The sequence below is a fragment of the Nelumbo nucifera genome, chromosome 5 (assembly GCF_055504915.1).
Source record: "Nelumbo nucifera cultivar China Antique chromosome 5, China Antique-T2T, whole genome shotgun sequence".
Taxonomy (NCBI): Eukaryota; Viridiplantae; Streptophyta; class Magnoliopsida; order Proteales; family Nelumbonaceae; genus Nelumbo; species Nelumbo nucifera.
The window spans coordinates 47,737,235-47,753,324 of NC_142653.1; the positions used below are offsets into that span (position 1 = coordinate 47,737,235).

Sequence of the window (16,090 nt, forward strand, 5' to 3'; positions counted from 1 at the left end):
TTTTGATTAGATCAGGGGTGGGCTGACCTAATCTGTAGATAGAATTAAGATAATTCCCTTTCCAAATACAGATATGGATTGGGATAACTCCTAATAGGATTAGGAGGTTTCTTAATCACTAAGAAAGAAGAGAAACCCTAATCTTGATCTACAAGAATTCGTACCAAGGGTTTAGCAAAAAAATCCTCCTGCAATTTGAGATAGGATCTCAGAAACCCTAGAGAGAAGAAAAGCAAATATGCCAACTTCATCTCTAGAGTTCTCCTCTAGCCGCCATTCACTGCCTGGTTCGATCTCTCTGAGAGGGAAAGATCAAGAAGGTGTTATTGATATCACTCTTTGCTGAAAGGCTGATTGTGTACGGTGCTCTTCATGTCCATCGAATTCTTGTGAAGAATTTGGTTCGTAGGATGAACACTGCTGGTTCTGTTCCAGTATCACTGCGTCATCTTCAATGGGAGCAGATCTTGGGAGTATTCTTTGGGCGTGAACACCGACGTTGGGAGATACCGACTCTCTGTATCAGGTATAACCCTTCCCTTTCTCTTTGGTTCAGATCTGGTTCGGCTTTGGTTCGATTAGATCCTTGAATATTGTATTCTAAAATCAGGGAATATGATTCCCAGTTGGAAGGGAGGAGAGAAAATTTTTCAAATTCACCCACCCTGTTCCGCTGCATTCTTGGCATCCATACAAAGGATCTCTCCCTCCTTTCACTTAGTGAGATATATTTGACATGCAACTTTGTAACTATGGAGCTTGAAAGTTTTGAAGCAACAACAAAACAAGAAGTATGGGTAAAGGAGATAAAGGAAGAAATCAATATGATGAGAAAAATAAGAAATGGGAATTAGTGGGTCGTCCTCAAGGCAAAGAAGTGATTGAAGTTAAGTGGGTCTTAGCTCAACCCTAATAGCTTAATACAAAAACGCAAAGCGAGACTAGTCATTAAAGGCTATGCACAATTGCATGGGATAGATTACAATGAAACCTTTGCTCGGTGGCACACTTAGACACTATAAGAACACTAGTAGCATTAGCATCACTGAAGAAGTGGAAGATCTATCAAATTGATGTCAAGTCGGCGTTTCTTAATGAAGTGCTCTAGGAAGAAATATATGTAGAGCAACCTCAAGGGTTTATAGTAAAAGGACGAGAAGACAAGGTACTAAGATTGAAGAAAGCTCTCTATGGCCTAAAGCAAGCAGAACGAGCATAGTACAATCAGATTGATAGTTACTTCATCAATCAAGGATTAGGAGTCAAAGTAAACCTACTCTATACATCAAGACCCAAGGTAAATCTAACACTCTCATTATTTCTCTATACGTAGATGATCTCATCTATACATGAAACGATGAGACAATGATCAAGGTGTTCAAAAAAGATATGATGAAGACATTTGAGATGAGTGATCTCGGATTAATGCACTACTTTCTTGGCATCGAGATCAATCAAGAAGAAAGTATCTTTATATCACAAAATAAATATATCAAGAACCTACTGAAGAAGTTCAAGATGCAAGGATGCAAGATGGTCGCTACACCACTCGTTACAAACGAGAGGTTCAAGAAAGAAGATAGTTCAAAGAAGGTTGATGCCTCAATCTACAGAAGTCTTATTGGGAGTTTACTCCTCATAGCTACATGGCCAGACATTATGTATGCAACAAGTCTATTCTCAAGGTTCATGCAAAGCCCAAGTCAAGCTCACTATGAAGCAGCAAAAAGGATACTAAGATACTTGGAGGGCACAAAAGAATACTTCATTTGGTACAAATCCACCATCAAGACTAATTTGCTATACTAATAGTGATTGGACAGGATCAGTGGATGACATGAAGAGTACCTCAAGCTATGCTTCTCACAAGGATCTGGAATATTCTCTTGGGTATCAAAGAAGCAAGACACATTAGCACAATCATCAGAAGAAGCTGAATACATAGCAGCGACAGCAACAAGTCAAGCTATATGGCTAGGAAGAATACTTGAAGACATGGGTGAAAGGCAAAAGGAACCAACAATGATCTATTATGACAACAAGTCTGCTATAGCAATGGCAAAAAATCAGTATACCACAGCAGAACGAAACACATTGCAATCAAGTACCACTTTTTACGAGAGACAACTAGCAAAGGAGAAATTGAGCTCAAGCACTACAACTCTGAAGAATAATTAGTAGAAATTTTCACAAAGGAATTACCGTGTTCAAAGTTTGAGTTGTTACAAGAGAAATTAGGAGTTACAAGAAAGTGTATTAAGGAGGAGTGTTAAAAAAATAATCCACTTTCTAGAAGTTTTCTAGAAATTCAAACTTCTAGAACTAATTAGCAGGTATGACTAGAAATTAAATCTCCAAGCCTCTAGAAAATGTAAAGAAACTATATAGAATGTCAGTTGGCTTTTGCTCCATTGACTTGGCTCCAATTTAAATAGGACTAAGCTTCTACATTTGAGGACAAGCCAATACAAGTTCCCATTTTTCCAACATCTTGAGCCTTTGCCATTTGCTACAACTCTATCTTACCTAGTTTACTCTCTCTCACATCCCAAGTTCTAACAACTCCACTCTCCTCCATATCCCAATAATTTGATATATAGTATTGGAATTCCCAAATAGGAGGTCAATAAATCAAAATAGGGCTGTTTGGGCTCTCCGGTCTTGGGAAGTTGAGTTAGAAGTCAATCATGTGATGGGTTTTTGGCTTGGTGGAGTGAGATCGAGTCATGGGTCCCATTCTTTGAGAGATGACATTGTTGCTGCTACTGCTGCTGCTGTTGTGGTGTTGTTGGAAACCCATGCCCTGAGGGTGGAATTATATTCGTTCCCCACCATTAGAAGCCCTAGAGTTTTTAAGTTCAAACATATCAAATTCTCAACTAGGTGAAATAGTGGAAAAAATGTCAATACTATATTTTGTGTAGGTTTTGTACTAAAACTCGTGCCCAACTTATACTGATTTAATCAAAGATATATTTCAATTGAGCCTCTTCTCCCATGTATAAATTCAATATATTGAGTCTAGTGGTAGATGGTTAATTGATGGAGGGGGATGTAGTTGAGACTCAGAGATGAAGAACGGAAGAGATAGGGGAGGGGGGGTAACTCAAAATGTCCACTTAATGGAATTTGGGCATTTGGAGTCTGCTTCCACGTTAACGTTAAATCTGAACTAGGGAAAATAACGTATTTTTGACTTTTGGCTTCAAGTTGAGATGCCAACAAAGGGCAGTCCAACATTTAACCTCATCCACTTTTGCACTGACTAGCAAACCACAGTGATCAAACAACACTTGAGGAAAACTTCGCACTCCTAAGTGCCCTCTAAGAAAAATTTGAGACAATCATTGAATACTTGAACTCTTGCAGCTCGCTCCTAAAAACACCTAAACCCATTGTTAAAACAGAACTTATGATGTAGTTGAGAGCAAGGTTCAAAATATCGATATGTATCAGGTCATACCACCGATACATATTGTAACGAGGCCTTTTCGATTCGCCCATATAAGGGGTGTTTCAGGTCGGCGAGTCTTTTAGGGTGTAGACTAGCCTTATACCGGCCCCTTTGAACTAGATTCGAAAAAAAAACAAAAAAAAATCGATACAAGTCGATACGCCCTTTATATTTTATTTTCTCACCTATCCTCATTAATCTAATAAATCAAAATAAATTTGCTCAGGGGTGATTATTTCAATCCAACTCAGGCCCAGGTCAACATCACGTCCACAAATTCTACTCTCATACAAATCTCATTTATTTGTTTCATATTCAAATTTTATTTAATTGGTTGATTGTCATAAAATTATAATTTAAGCCTAAAAACTAAATTTAATAAAACATTACTAAAATTATTAAAATATTAAATTTTACTAAGCTTTTATCTAGGAACTATTAAAAATTAAGAAATTAATAAAAATCAGTAGTTCACAAATCATGTCAATGTCACTCAATGAATTAGTAAATTCCACTCCCACCCAAATCATGTCATTCTTGCAACATTGATTCCCTTTGGTACTTTGGTAATTCCACAAGAGGATCGATATGCAATTTACAGGAAAACAATACCTTAAGTTGATTGCTAACATGAGATGAAAGTTTGTCAATAACCCAAATAAATAGTTTGATATCTAAAATATTGTTCTACAGTTATAATTGCTAATTATTTTGAAACATCATAATACAAAAGAAACCAAAAGAAAAGCACAAACTTGTCTATTGAGATGCATGTATCAACGTGGGAAAGTCATTGAAAATATCATATCATTCTCAAGACTATATAGCCTTGATGCATCACCATGGTAATGACTTAATGATATAGGATTGAGGTTTGAGGATATAGATAATAGTCCTTCTCTTTCTTCTTGTGATTGTTGAACCCATGGGTGTCTCGCTGACCTTCTCAGTCCTTCAAGCTCCATTGCAACCTCTCTCATAGTGGGTCTTTCCTCACCTCTCACATTGAGGCATCTTTTGGCAAGATTAGCAACTGCAGTAATTTGTTCAGTCTTCCCCTCGTCTACAAATTGACTATTGATGAGCTGAAACAAGCGATTCTCGTTCATCATTGAAATGAAATAAGCAGCTAGATTTTTTTGTTCTTCCGATCTTTCAAAACAAATTGGTTTTTCCCCTGTTAAAAGCTCCACAAGTACCACTCCAAAGCTATAAACATCACTTTTCTCTGTTAGTTTACTGGTGTGGAAATACTCTGGGTCCAAATATCCAAAGGTCCCTCGGACTAAGGTGGTTATTTGAGTTTGATCCATAGGAAATAGCCTTGAAGCTCCAAAATCAGAGACTTTTGCTGTAAAACTATCATCCAATAGTATATTTGCAGATTTGATATCTCTATGGATGATTGGAAGAGAAGTTGCAGAGTGTAGATAGGCCAATGCACTAGAGGTTTCTGTTGCAATCCTCAATCGATCATCCCATGAAAGTACAGAGATTCTGTTGCTTTTATGAATGTGCTGAGAAAGAGTTCCATTGGACACGTATTCATAAACTAGTAGAGGAACTTCAGTCTCTAAACAACATCCCAATAGCTTGACTATATGTCGATGGTTAATTTGTGTAAGAATAATAACTTCATTTATAAATTGCTCAATTTGGCTCTTATCCCCTATTTTTGATTTCTTAATGGCAACTATTCGATGATCAGGTAGAATGCCTTTATATACTGTACCTTGACCTCCTTGACCAAGAATGCAACTCTCATTGTAATTATTGGTTGCCAATTCTAACTCTTTTTCTGAATAGATCTTTACAAACTCTAAACCACCTTCATGTGAAGATAATTGTTGTTGTAGAAGCAAACCGCCATTTTGTTGAAAGAATTTCTCTCTTAATTTCATGAGCTTTCTTTTCCTTATAATCAAGTAGAACAACGAACTACAGATGATTAAAAATAAGATTCCAAAGCCTATACCTGCATTCAATATTTGAAGATTCTTTAGTATAGTCATAACAGAAGTGGCGGAGAAAAGTTTCACATCATTTTCATACTACGATTTTTTAGGAGCATTACTTACTCAACTAATGAAAAAAAATGGCAATTAGCTACTTGACAAAGAGTCAATTAATGAAAAAAACAAATCTTGTTTTTCTATGCAATTACCTAGGGAAACCTTCATTACCGCAAATCCTTCACTTTTCACAGTGCAACCACTTCCATCTCTTCTCCCATCGCCATAACTACCCCTTGGACAAGAACAGTAGTAAGATCCTTTTGTATTAGTACAGATGGCTACACAAAGATTGCTTTTTGGATCCTCACACTCATTTACATCTGCCCATGAATAAAATAAATAAATAAATAAAGCATTAGCTCAAAATTACATGTGCAGCCCGAATTGATTTACAACCTTTCAACCAAAATTAAAGGGCCCTGCATGTTCCTTTTTTGACCCATGACTTTATTCATGGTGGGTATTAGGAATATCCTGCATGACTTTATTCAACCAAAATTAAAGGGCCCCGCTGTGTATTAGGAATATCTCCCGATGATAGTATCAGTCCTGATGATGTCATCATCGGGAGATGTTTCCAATACACAGTGGGGATGTGCTGTGGGGCGTTGTGGGTTGGAGATGTGATCTCGGCTAGATTCTTATACTAAATTGATTTTAGGATTAATTGAAAATCCTTATTGGGCCAATGGAAGTGAGGGTTGGTCTCCTCCCCCACAAGGGACTGCCCCACAATGCCCCACAGCACATCCCCATTGTGTATTGGGAACATCTCCTGATGATCATCGGTTCTGATACTATCATCGGGAGATTTTCCCAATACATGGCGGGGCTGTACTGTGGGGCATTGTGGGGTGGCCTCTTGTGGGGAGGAGATGTTAACTCATAATCTGTTCTAGGAGCCGGAAAATCAGTTTCTCTTTGCATAAGAATGCTGTTGATTCGTGATATAGTTTATGGGATGAGAGCGGCATTTCTGTGCTTCTGGCATTTCTAGTGAAGATAAGACTAGTGATCCTTCTTCCCATATCAATGTCAGTGTAAGTAATGGCAAAAAGTAAGTGAAGAAGCTCTTTGAGAGATTTCTTTGTAGTTATTTGTGCAAAGAAAGATGAGAAGAGAGGTTCTTTATACTTCTAGACATGGTTTTTAAAACCGATTTGGAGAACAAACCCTAACTGGTTCTTAGGTTAAGTTGTATGACCGTTCAAATCAAATGGTTGGTCCATCCTCACGAAAAAATAAAAATATTTAAAAAATAAAAAAATAAATAAAAAAATGTTAATCCATTGAATGGTTTGAACGGTTCAACTGCCCAGGTCAGCAGTTTGTTGACCAAATCAACGTTTTTTGCAAACGTCTGGTTTTAGAAAAAAACAGAACCAGTCACCTGACTAGTTCCCAGTTTTTCCGGTCCGACCGTCTGGTCCAGTCTGATTTTGAAAACTATGCTTCTATAGACCGGGACAGAGGAACTGCTCCTCACAGAGCACGCCTCACACCGACCACACAGCATGTTTTAATCGTGCATTGGGAACATCATACCTTGGGTGCTATGCTTTTGCTTTTGTTTCTAGCTATTTGAGTGCTATGCTTTTACTTATAGCAGTTTTGGTGGAAACCAAATCAGCCCCCCACAACATCCCACAGCACATCCCCGTGTGTATTGGGAATATCTCCCAATGATGATATCATCCTTCTTGGTATTATTATTGGGAGATATTCCTGATACACGGCGGACATATGCTGTGCGAAGTTGTAGAGGCAGTTTAGTGGGGGCTGATTTGAACTTTTGGTTGGCTTTTCTGGGCGATTTGTACTTATTTTTCACTGCTCCCTCTTTATAAATTTTACATATTAATTAGCAATAAAAAAATAAATAAGGAACCCTTTTCCTAGTTAAATTTATATTGTAAAGCATAACACGTTAGAAGTGAAATCATACCTTGGCACCCATCGGAAAGATAAGGATTCCCTTGATAACCGTCCACACAATAGCAAAGATATCCAGGGCCATTAGTAGAGTTAGAACAGTAGGTATTCTCCCCACAAGCATAATCGGTCTTGTCACTTTGTGCTTCCTCACAAGTCTTATTCCTAATTGCCCAGTCGAGAACTATCGGAACTCTCACCCCAACATTTACAAGATATTCCTTCTCATTTCTTAAATTCCATAGGTAGGGTGCATTTGAAGTGAACCAGCTTTGGTCAGAGAGAAAAGCGTAGCTGCATTTGCTGATATTCCAAGTGTAGGCATAGTTGGTTCTGTTGTCATACATTTGAAGCTTCAGAAAAAACGTATCAAGATGATTTGGTATTGCAGTTTGACAACAGCCAATGCCACTACAAGATAGGTCCGTCGATTGCATGCCATATGGACAGAATGAAATGCATCCACTCTGGAACTTCTCAGCATAGAAATCAGACATGATGCCTAGTGTGTTACATCCGATAGCCGTGAATCTGTTTCTGGTGTTGGAGAATCTGTATGCGTTTGGCAATTGGATGTTTAGACTGTATTCCTTTAACCTTCCGCTATTTTCCTCATAACAACGGATAGCAGCCAGCATGGACAAGGTAAGTTGGCCTTGTAGTGATATATTCAAAATGAATCTCTCAGCATCCATGAAAAAATTATGGCCATACAATTCCAGTTGAGGAGGGTCAGTGGCATTGTTGCAGAACAACTTAAATTCATCTCTGGCAGTTCCTTTTTCGCATGTCTTCTTTGCAGCTGACCAGTCGAACACTGGAAATACAAAATAAGCCCTCTTGAAAACCTTCCTTTGAACAAATTGATAACTTGGATGTTCTAATATCATTTAATAAATAATCTAGTTATAAAAGATCAGGTGTTGGATTGAGTAGACTGTAATAACTTGAATGGCTAATTGATCCGATTATGCTATCTTTTCTATTTAAACAGTACTGAAACAAGAGATCTTTGTAACTGAATTCCTACCTTTGCATCCATCAGGGAGATAAGGATTCCCTTGATAACCTTGCATACAATGACAAAGATATCCAGGACCATTTGTGGAGTTAGTGCAGTAGGTGTTACTCCCACAAGCATAGCCAATCATTTGGCTTTGTGCTTCCTCGCAAGTACTCTCATTTCGAATTGCCCAGTCAAGTACCATCGGCGTTCTGAACCCAGTTTGTATAAGGTATTCCACGCTATTTCTTATGTTCCAGAGAGGTAACATTTGTGAGGTGAACCAATCCTGATCTGACAGAATGGCATACGCGCATCTACTGATATTCCTTGTGTTGGTGAAGTTGCCATAACTTCCTATATGTATGACTAAAGAACTCAGATCCTTGGGTATCGTGGTTTGGCAGCATCCAAGGCCAGAACAAGATGACCCCGTAATTGTGGTATCGTTCAAGCATGATGAAGTGCACTCGACATAGTAGACCTCCTGGTTGAAGTCGTACAAAATGCCATACATATCGCAACCAATACCAGTGAATCTGTTTCTGGTGTTGGATACCCTGTAGGTATCTGGCAGTCTAAGAGATATGTCATATCCATTCAAGCTTTGGTTCCCTCCCATGTAACATTTGACAGCTGCCCAAATGGAAGTTCTAAGCTGACCTTGCAACGATATGTTCAGAATGGGTAGGCCGCTCTTGGTCCGTAAGGGAAAGTCACTAGAAGTGTTGCAGATCAACTTAAAATCTCCATTGACGAAACAGTTTGGATCATCTCCAATGCCAAAAGGGTAGGGGATGCTAGTGTTCCCGCATAGCTCTGGGCAGCCAGGCTTTGTGTGAGACAATGTCGATGCTGCTGCCTCTGCCTTCATTACCAACATCCCTATTGAGATGAGATAAAGCAACATGGGCCAAAGCATTTCCTTCTTACTGTTCGTCAACAAGATCATCGTTTTGTTCCTGCACGAAAGAGGAAAATAAAGCTTTTCGTTTAATTACTGGACCTCGCAATATGGATATAAGAACGGGCCGGACTGTAATATGCACGTTAGGTAAGCACAATGAATGAATGAACATGTAATAGCTGTGTCACACATGTCCCGAATTAATGCGCTTTCATCCAAACGTTTAAGTTTTTCTTTTTTATTATTTTTATTTTTAATTATTTTGACAAAAATAATAAAATAATGAATAATTACTATCTAACAGAACAAAAACATTTGGATGAAGATGAATTAACTGATAAATGTGTCACACAACTATTATGTATTTATTCATTGTACTTGAAGTATAATATTTTGTAAGAAGTATAATGAAGGCATACTTGAATAAGACTGAAAGTGGACTATTTAAAGTCTAGAAGAAATCACAAATAAAATTAGCGAACAAAAACCATGCCTCAAGAGAAAGTAAGAGAGAGAATTATAACAACAATAACAACAAAATTTAATAATAATAATAATAATTCAACCAATTATGAAAGGTAGGGACAGCCTATAAGTTTTCAGGCCTGGGCCTAGGGTGGGTCCAAAACTTCTAAACCCATCAGACCTGGTTGGCCCAGTATATATGTCTTTAAGCGCAGGTGCCAATCCGGGCCCATCCTGGCCATGTTCAACATCACAAGCACAGTGTAAAATACAGCCTTTCCCTACCTTTCCGTTCCTCGGCCTTTTCCTTCAAACCAAACACAACCTACGGATTCAGGACACCGCCATACCCAGACTATCTAAGAATATTAAATTATTATTGCGCTAACTTTCAATTGATTGCATTATCAAATTCCTTTGTTAATTTTTATACCATTTTTGCATATTGCATGGTTCATGAGATCTGATTTGATTTTACTTTCCAGTTTCATAACATATCAACTGATCACGTTGTTTGGAACTTACCAACCTCTACAGCAAAAACTTTAGTTTCCAGTTTTCGTAAGCCCATTGTTTTCAAATATATATATATATAGCCTGCTTGCTTTTCACAAAGCTTGTGTAAATAATAGAAGGATGCTTATACAATTAATTCTGTAAAGTCGAAGTGCAATACTTGAGCCGTATTTATTGTTGGATTTTAATCTTACAAGATATTAAATCTAATAAGTTTGATTGGTCAATTATATGAGAAATTGTATCTATACATTTGATTGAAAAATTAACTTTTTTCTTATAAAATTCGATTTTGAACTTGTCTCACATTGAAAAATTATAAGCTTTGTTTTCAGTATTTTAATAGGAGCTGATTTAAATCCTTATAAATAGTAGAGGAGAATATGGGGGTTTGATACCGTGCAACGCGTGCGCACGTGTGCGACGCAATGAGGCGCACTTTGCACGCACGTGTGCGACGAATGGCGGCTTTAGTTTTGGTGCGATGCTGATCATTGATGAGATCAACGGTTATGATTCGATCAGGTGTGGTCAAGAGGCACAATTCAAAGTTAATAGTCATTAACTGTTAACTACTTTTTAAATAGTGTTCAAGGTGTCTTCTTTGAACCAGCACCTACTTTTTCTTCATACATTTTCATAAACTATTTAAGGAGCATGAATTAGACTTAAAAAATACACATTTTCGAAATTCACTTTCTCTCTCTCTCAGTCCGGTTTGCTATAGTCTCACAGAAGGTTTCTTCGGAGATTCTTCAACTTTGTTGGTTGCAGATTCTCGCCTAAGGTTCTGTTGTATCCTGGGAACGGATTTGCCTGTAACCCAACAGCAAACTCAATGAAACTGAGTGGGAACAAATAACGTTCTAAAGATAGTATCTCTAAAGTTATAGTAACCCCATTTTCCTACATCTATTAACTAGCTTTTATAGACAAAACTACACTGCATGAAATGTATTAAAAAGCTGCAATGATTTCAAATACACGATCATTAGTTATTTGGTTCAAAAATGCATTATATGGTTTCAGTACCAACCATTAACGAACAAAGAAAACTTTAATTAAGCCCATAAAGCTAGACAACAAGATATGCATGCAGGCTATTTTCATCATTAATATAACTACTATGATCATGTAGATACCTACCTATTCAAATTTAAAATTCTGTATCCAAACAGGGAAAAAGAGTTGTTTGCTCCTAGAGAATGCATGCCACGTATATACGAGCCTAAGAAACACATTGTTTGAAAACCCTTCTAACTTTCAAGAAACATCTACATGCTGGAAGCTTAAAATCTGGATATGGAAAACTGAAACACAGATCAACAACAAATTAAACTAACCTGCAGGCCAGGGCTTCTTTTAGGCTTCTTTTCTTATAGGGTTTTCGAAGAGCTCTCATATCTAATATTGATTTCTTAAAAGTCAAAACTGGTAGGGGAATTGAGGTTAGATTTGGGGGAGTATTACCTAGAGAATTAGTGATTCGATGTAGCAAATAAATAAATAATATATATTAGTGCTTCTAAGTTCGATGGAGGTGAATCGCTTGGATGGTCCAGATCAGCGTTTGGATTTTGAAAATTTTATCCTTGTCAACAATTAGATATTAGGACAGTTATTGAACAGTCCCAAACAATGTATTGGATGTTGATGGATATACGGAAACCATGGGCTTTCGTAATTCATATAAGAGGCAAGAGCAAAGCTTCCTCTTTTAAGAAACTCTGAATTTATCAAGGGATACAAATAAATCTTACAGCATACATCGGAACATTGTCATCGGAGTCACAGATAGGGGACCCACCTCGACTGCCTTGAATGTTCTGTACGTTTGCTATTAGATTGATTTGTATACATGCAATGTTTCTTCACTTACTTTTTTAAAAATAAATTTTCAGATTCCACACAAGACGTGATGTCATAAACTTGATTCTTCAAGCAAAAGTAACGATGAGAATTTGAACCAGGAAGTTTTCTTGGTCAACAATTAACCGGTTTAACCTAGTGTTTTAGTTCAACTTGTCTAATTAAACCACCCAAAAACTGGTCTCATTGGTCCAACCAATCAGTCCGGCCAACAACAACTTTAGCTTAAGAGGCTGGGAGTGGCATATAAGGCGCTCCAAAGTCAAAAGCCTCTTGTATCCACCCATCCAAAACCCATATTGCAAGCAATATAAAGATATAATATGTCTGGCTCATTTGTTTAATTACCAAGGTATCCTTTTCAGATGTGCGAGAAGGCCCATAGGATAGGAATGGGTCTGTTCAGGAGTTATTGCTTAATTTTATGACAAATTCAATGGTACTGAACCATGTTTTATAATACTATTGTATCGAAAACACTGTGCTGTGGCACAAAGTATAATGTTTTCTTGGACATGGGGCCGTGGCTTTAAAACTCCTTGAGGTACATAGGTGTGCAAATTGGTTAAATTTGGATCACCTCTGATCAGATTTTTCGATTGTATCGGATTTATATTACCCACTATTCAATCTGATGTGTTATATATTTATAAATATAAATATATAATATATATATATGTTATTTATTTATTTATAAATATATTATTTATATTGTATTTTTATAAATTTGTTATATTATTTATTCTTTTTATAAAAAATATGTGTATATATATAAACATGATTTTTATAAAATGTAGTTACCAATTAATGACTATTAATTTTGAATAGTGCCTCTTAATCTCATCACGGTTGAAACATCAAAAGTCAAAACCGCTCTTCTCAAACCACACGAGGTATGAGCAAAGTGTATCTCCAAAGTGTCTCATTGCCCTGCACACACGTATGCACATGCATGTGCACGTGTTGCATGATAGTAAACCTCTATACTCTCCTCTTATATTTCTAACAAATGAAAATAAACTCATATTTAAAAACTAAAAATAAATTTAATAATTTTTTAATGTATGATAATTTGAAAACTGATTTTAATAAGAGAAAAAACGGGACAAAAAAGAGAATTGATGATATATAGATTCAAGCTTTTGACACCCACATTTATGAGGTCTACTATTTTAGCAAGGCTATCAAGTCCTAGTTTTGGCTCCATTAATCTGGAATCGTCAATGTTAAGAAATCCCAATTGTTAATTAGATTCCCACTGTTTACTAACCATCTCACCCCTTGCAGAAGAACTTCTCACCCAATAAGATCACTCCTCTAGTCCTAAGGGCCTATGGTAGGCAAGGAATCCCTAAGGATTTTCCATGCCAATTTTGATAACAAAGCTAAATTGAAAGAGTAAAGGTCCATAAAACTTATTCCACCTTCAGCTTTTCTTTGAGAAGTCTTATCCCAACTAACCGATTTTACAATTCCCCACTACTTCTCCACTAAAAGGCTCTATGCTTCTTAACCAAATCTATGCATAAAGATTTTACTGAAAGGAAGTAGAACATAGTATAAGTAGAAATGACATTAATCATTGCTTTAAGAAGATTCTTTTCTTGCAAGTGATAAATACTGACTCTTGAAACCCAAGGTTTTTCCGTCAATACTATCAATTAGATGTTGAAAACATTCTTTGATTGACCTCAATAGTACTAATTAGGTGTTGGATCTTTTATTGTTTTAATGAAGGCAATGACCATCTCTATCTTTGGCATGGGATGACGCAATTTAATTGCCATTTCCTGTTACTTATATGTATCATAGTTTTAAAAAGCGACCTGAAAATAGAACTGATTTGGCCACCGGTTTTTGAGTCGACGGTTTAACCATCCAGTTCAAATAGACGGTCTGTTCTAACAAAAATAATAAAAAATAAAAAATAAAAATGGTAAAAGAACATTGAATGGGTCAATGGTTCACTATTCGGAACAATAGGTTGTTGATTGATTTAACGGTTTTTGGTTAGGGATCGGGTTTGAGGTAAAACGGAACCGGTTGTCTGAACAGTCCGATCGTCTGAGTCAATAACAGTTTGAAAACCATGATATGCATAATCAAGAAATGTCTCCCTTGAGTTTTGCACTCATAGCTTCTAGGTTAGCTTGACCTAACACTAATTCCATATTATAAAAAAAGTGGTATAAAAAAGTTTTGGATACTTTTCCCACAAGTTCTTTTTTTTTTCTTCCTTCAAATTAGCAAACTACGTCCTAGTGCTTCTCGTCAAGCTTTTCTATAACTCCCAAGTTGTGTACCCGTTTCACTTTTCACATTTTGTCTTTCAACTTTCCCTACATCATCTTCTAGTTGGGTTTGAAATATAAGAGGTGGCATGGAACACAGGTTCTTATTGTCACTAAACATGATGGGAAGAGGCTAATATGAAGACTACATGTGAAGGTTGAATGTAGTTTGTGGGATAAGTTGAGAAGCTGAATTGGTGAAGACAAAGGAGTGGTGAAATAGTTGTGATGGGTGCAATAGATGTCATAAAGGGAGGAGATGCAAAAGTAGGAAAGAATATCGGTGTAGTCAACTAGGTCACTATTGTTATAAGGAGAGGTAGAGGTGGTATTGATTGGGACCATTCAACAAATATGCATCAAATTGAGTTAACACTTCATCAAATCTCTCTTGATGTCTAAGATATTCATTGTATAGGATAAAGGCCAGCACCCTGGGACTCTATTAATGAAGAAGCAATCAAATTCATAGGCTGAGAGGTGTTAATAGGATCATTTTGAAAAGAATCTTGTTACATGACACGAGCAACTGATCTAGTCACTATCTATGAGTCACATGCTTAAAGTATGCTTTATACATCATGTTTGAACGAAAACAAAATAAAAAATAAAAAAAATCAAATAGCGATCATGGGGATGAGAGATATGGGGAATCAACCTCATTTACTCAAGTGTAGCTTCTTAAAAGACAATGTGTTACTCTCAGCAACTACGCCAGTATCATGGGCACTATGGTGGGTCTCTTCTCAAATGGTTGTTGGAATAGTTCTAATAATACATTAGTGATTGCGACATGTACCCAATATTAGTCAATAGGAAATAGTAGGTGTCCTGCAATGGCCATCAATAGCTTGTTCCTTTACCATTTGGCTACCATATTGGGATCCTAGTCTGAGTTCTTTCTTTCACTTCTCCGCACTAGGAATCCTAAGCTCATGGACTAATCATCTGGCATGTCGATGTTCATCTTTCTACAATGCAAGAGAGTTGCCCATTGTGATACCCAAATTGTAAGGGAAAATAATTTGATCCTTAAGCGGCATATATTACAGAAATGCGGCTTCTTCCAATGTCGGCCACATTTGGTTCTTGCCAAAACGGAAAACCATAGATGTAGGGTCCTAACTTTGAAACATTCCTTTTTACATTGGCCTATCAAGCTCAATAAGGGTCAAGTCCATGTCATGTGCCTAATGCATGGTTCCTATCAAGGCTACAACATCACTGACCATTTTTACGATGCATTGATATAGTTGTGGTGGCATCAAGATACTCAGACATCTACAAGAAGGCTTCAGGTGAGGGCATGATGTATACTCAGACATCACTGACCATTATTTCATATATGTTTGACTATTTAAGAGGGAAAAAATTAAATAACGTTATGTCTCAGAAGAAGAAACATAGATTTTTGGGATACAATCTCAAGGTGTGAACAAGGAGAGAACCTTCAACACAACCATAGGCATAATTCGTCCCCAAGCTTTGGTGCACAACCCTAAGATGATAAATAATTCGTGAACCTTTAGTGCAACCACAGGGTTTATTGGTCCCCAAGCTTTGGCGTACAGTCTTCAAATGGTGAATGATTAGAGAACCTTCAACACAGGTACAAGGTCCATTGGTCCCTGGACTTTA

At 37.0% G+C, this 16,090-nt stretch overlaps 1 protein-coding gene across 1 annotated transcript in view; it reads right to left on the reverse strand.

The window, feature by feature from the left end:
* Nucleotides 1–4,230: 4,230 nt before the first annotated feature.
* LOC148791550 (uncharacterized) overlaps nucleotides 4,231–16,090 on the reverse strand; it is a 94,848-nt gene continuing 82,988 nt past the window's right edge. Inside the window, exons 4-7 of the mRNA XM_088888225.1 lie at nucleotides 8,432–9,231; nucleotides 7,415–8,281; nucleotides 5,619–5,789; nucleotides 4,231–5,429 (exon numbers count right to left, since the gene is read on the reverse strand). Coding sequence (XP_088744351.1) covers nucleotides 4,231–5,429; nucleotides 5,619–5,789; nucleotides 7,415–8,281; nucleotides 8,432–9,231 — 3,037 coding nt within the window. The remainder of the gene's footprint in view (nucleotides 5,430–5,618; nucleotides 5,790–7,414; nucleotides 8,282–8,431; nucleotides 9,232–16,090) is intronic.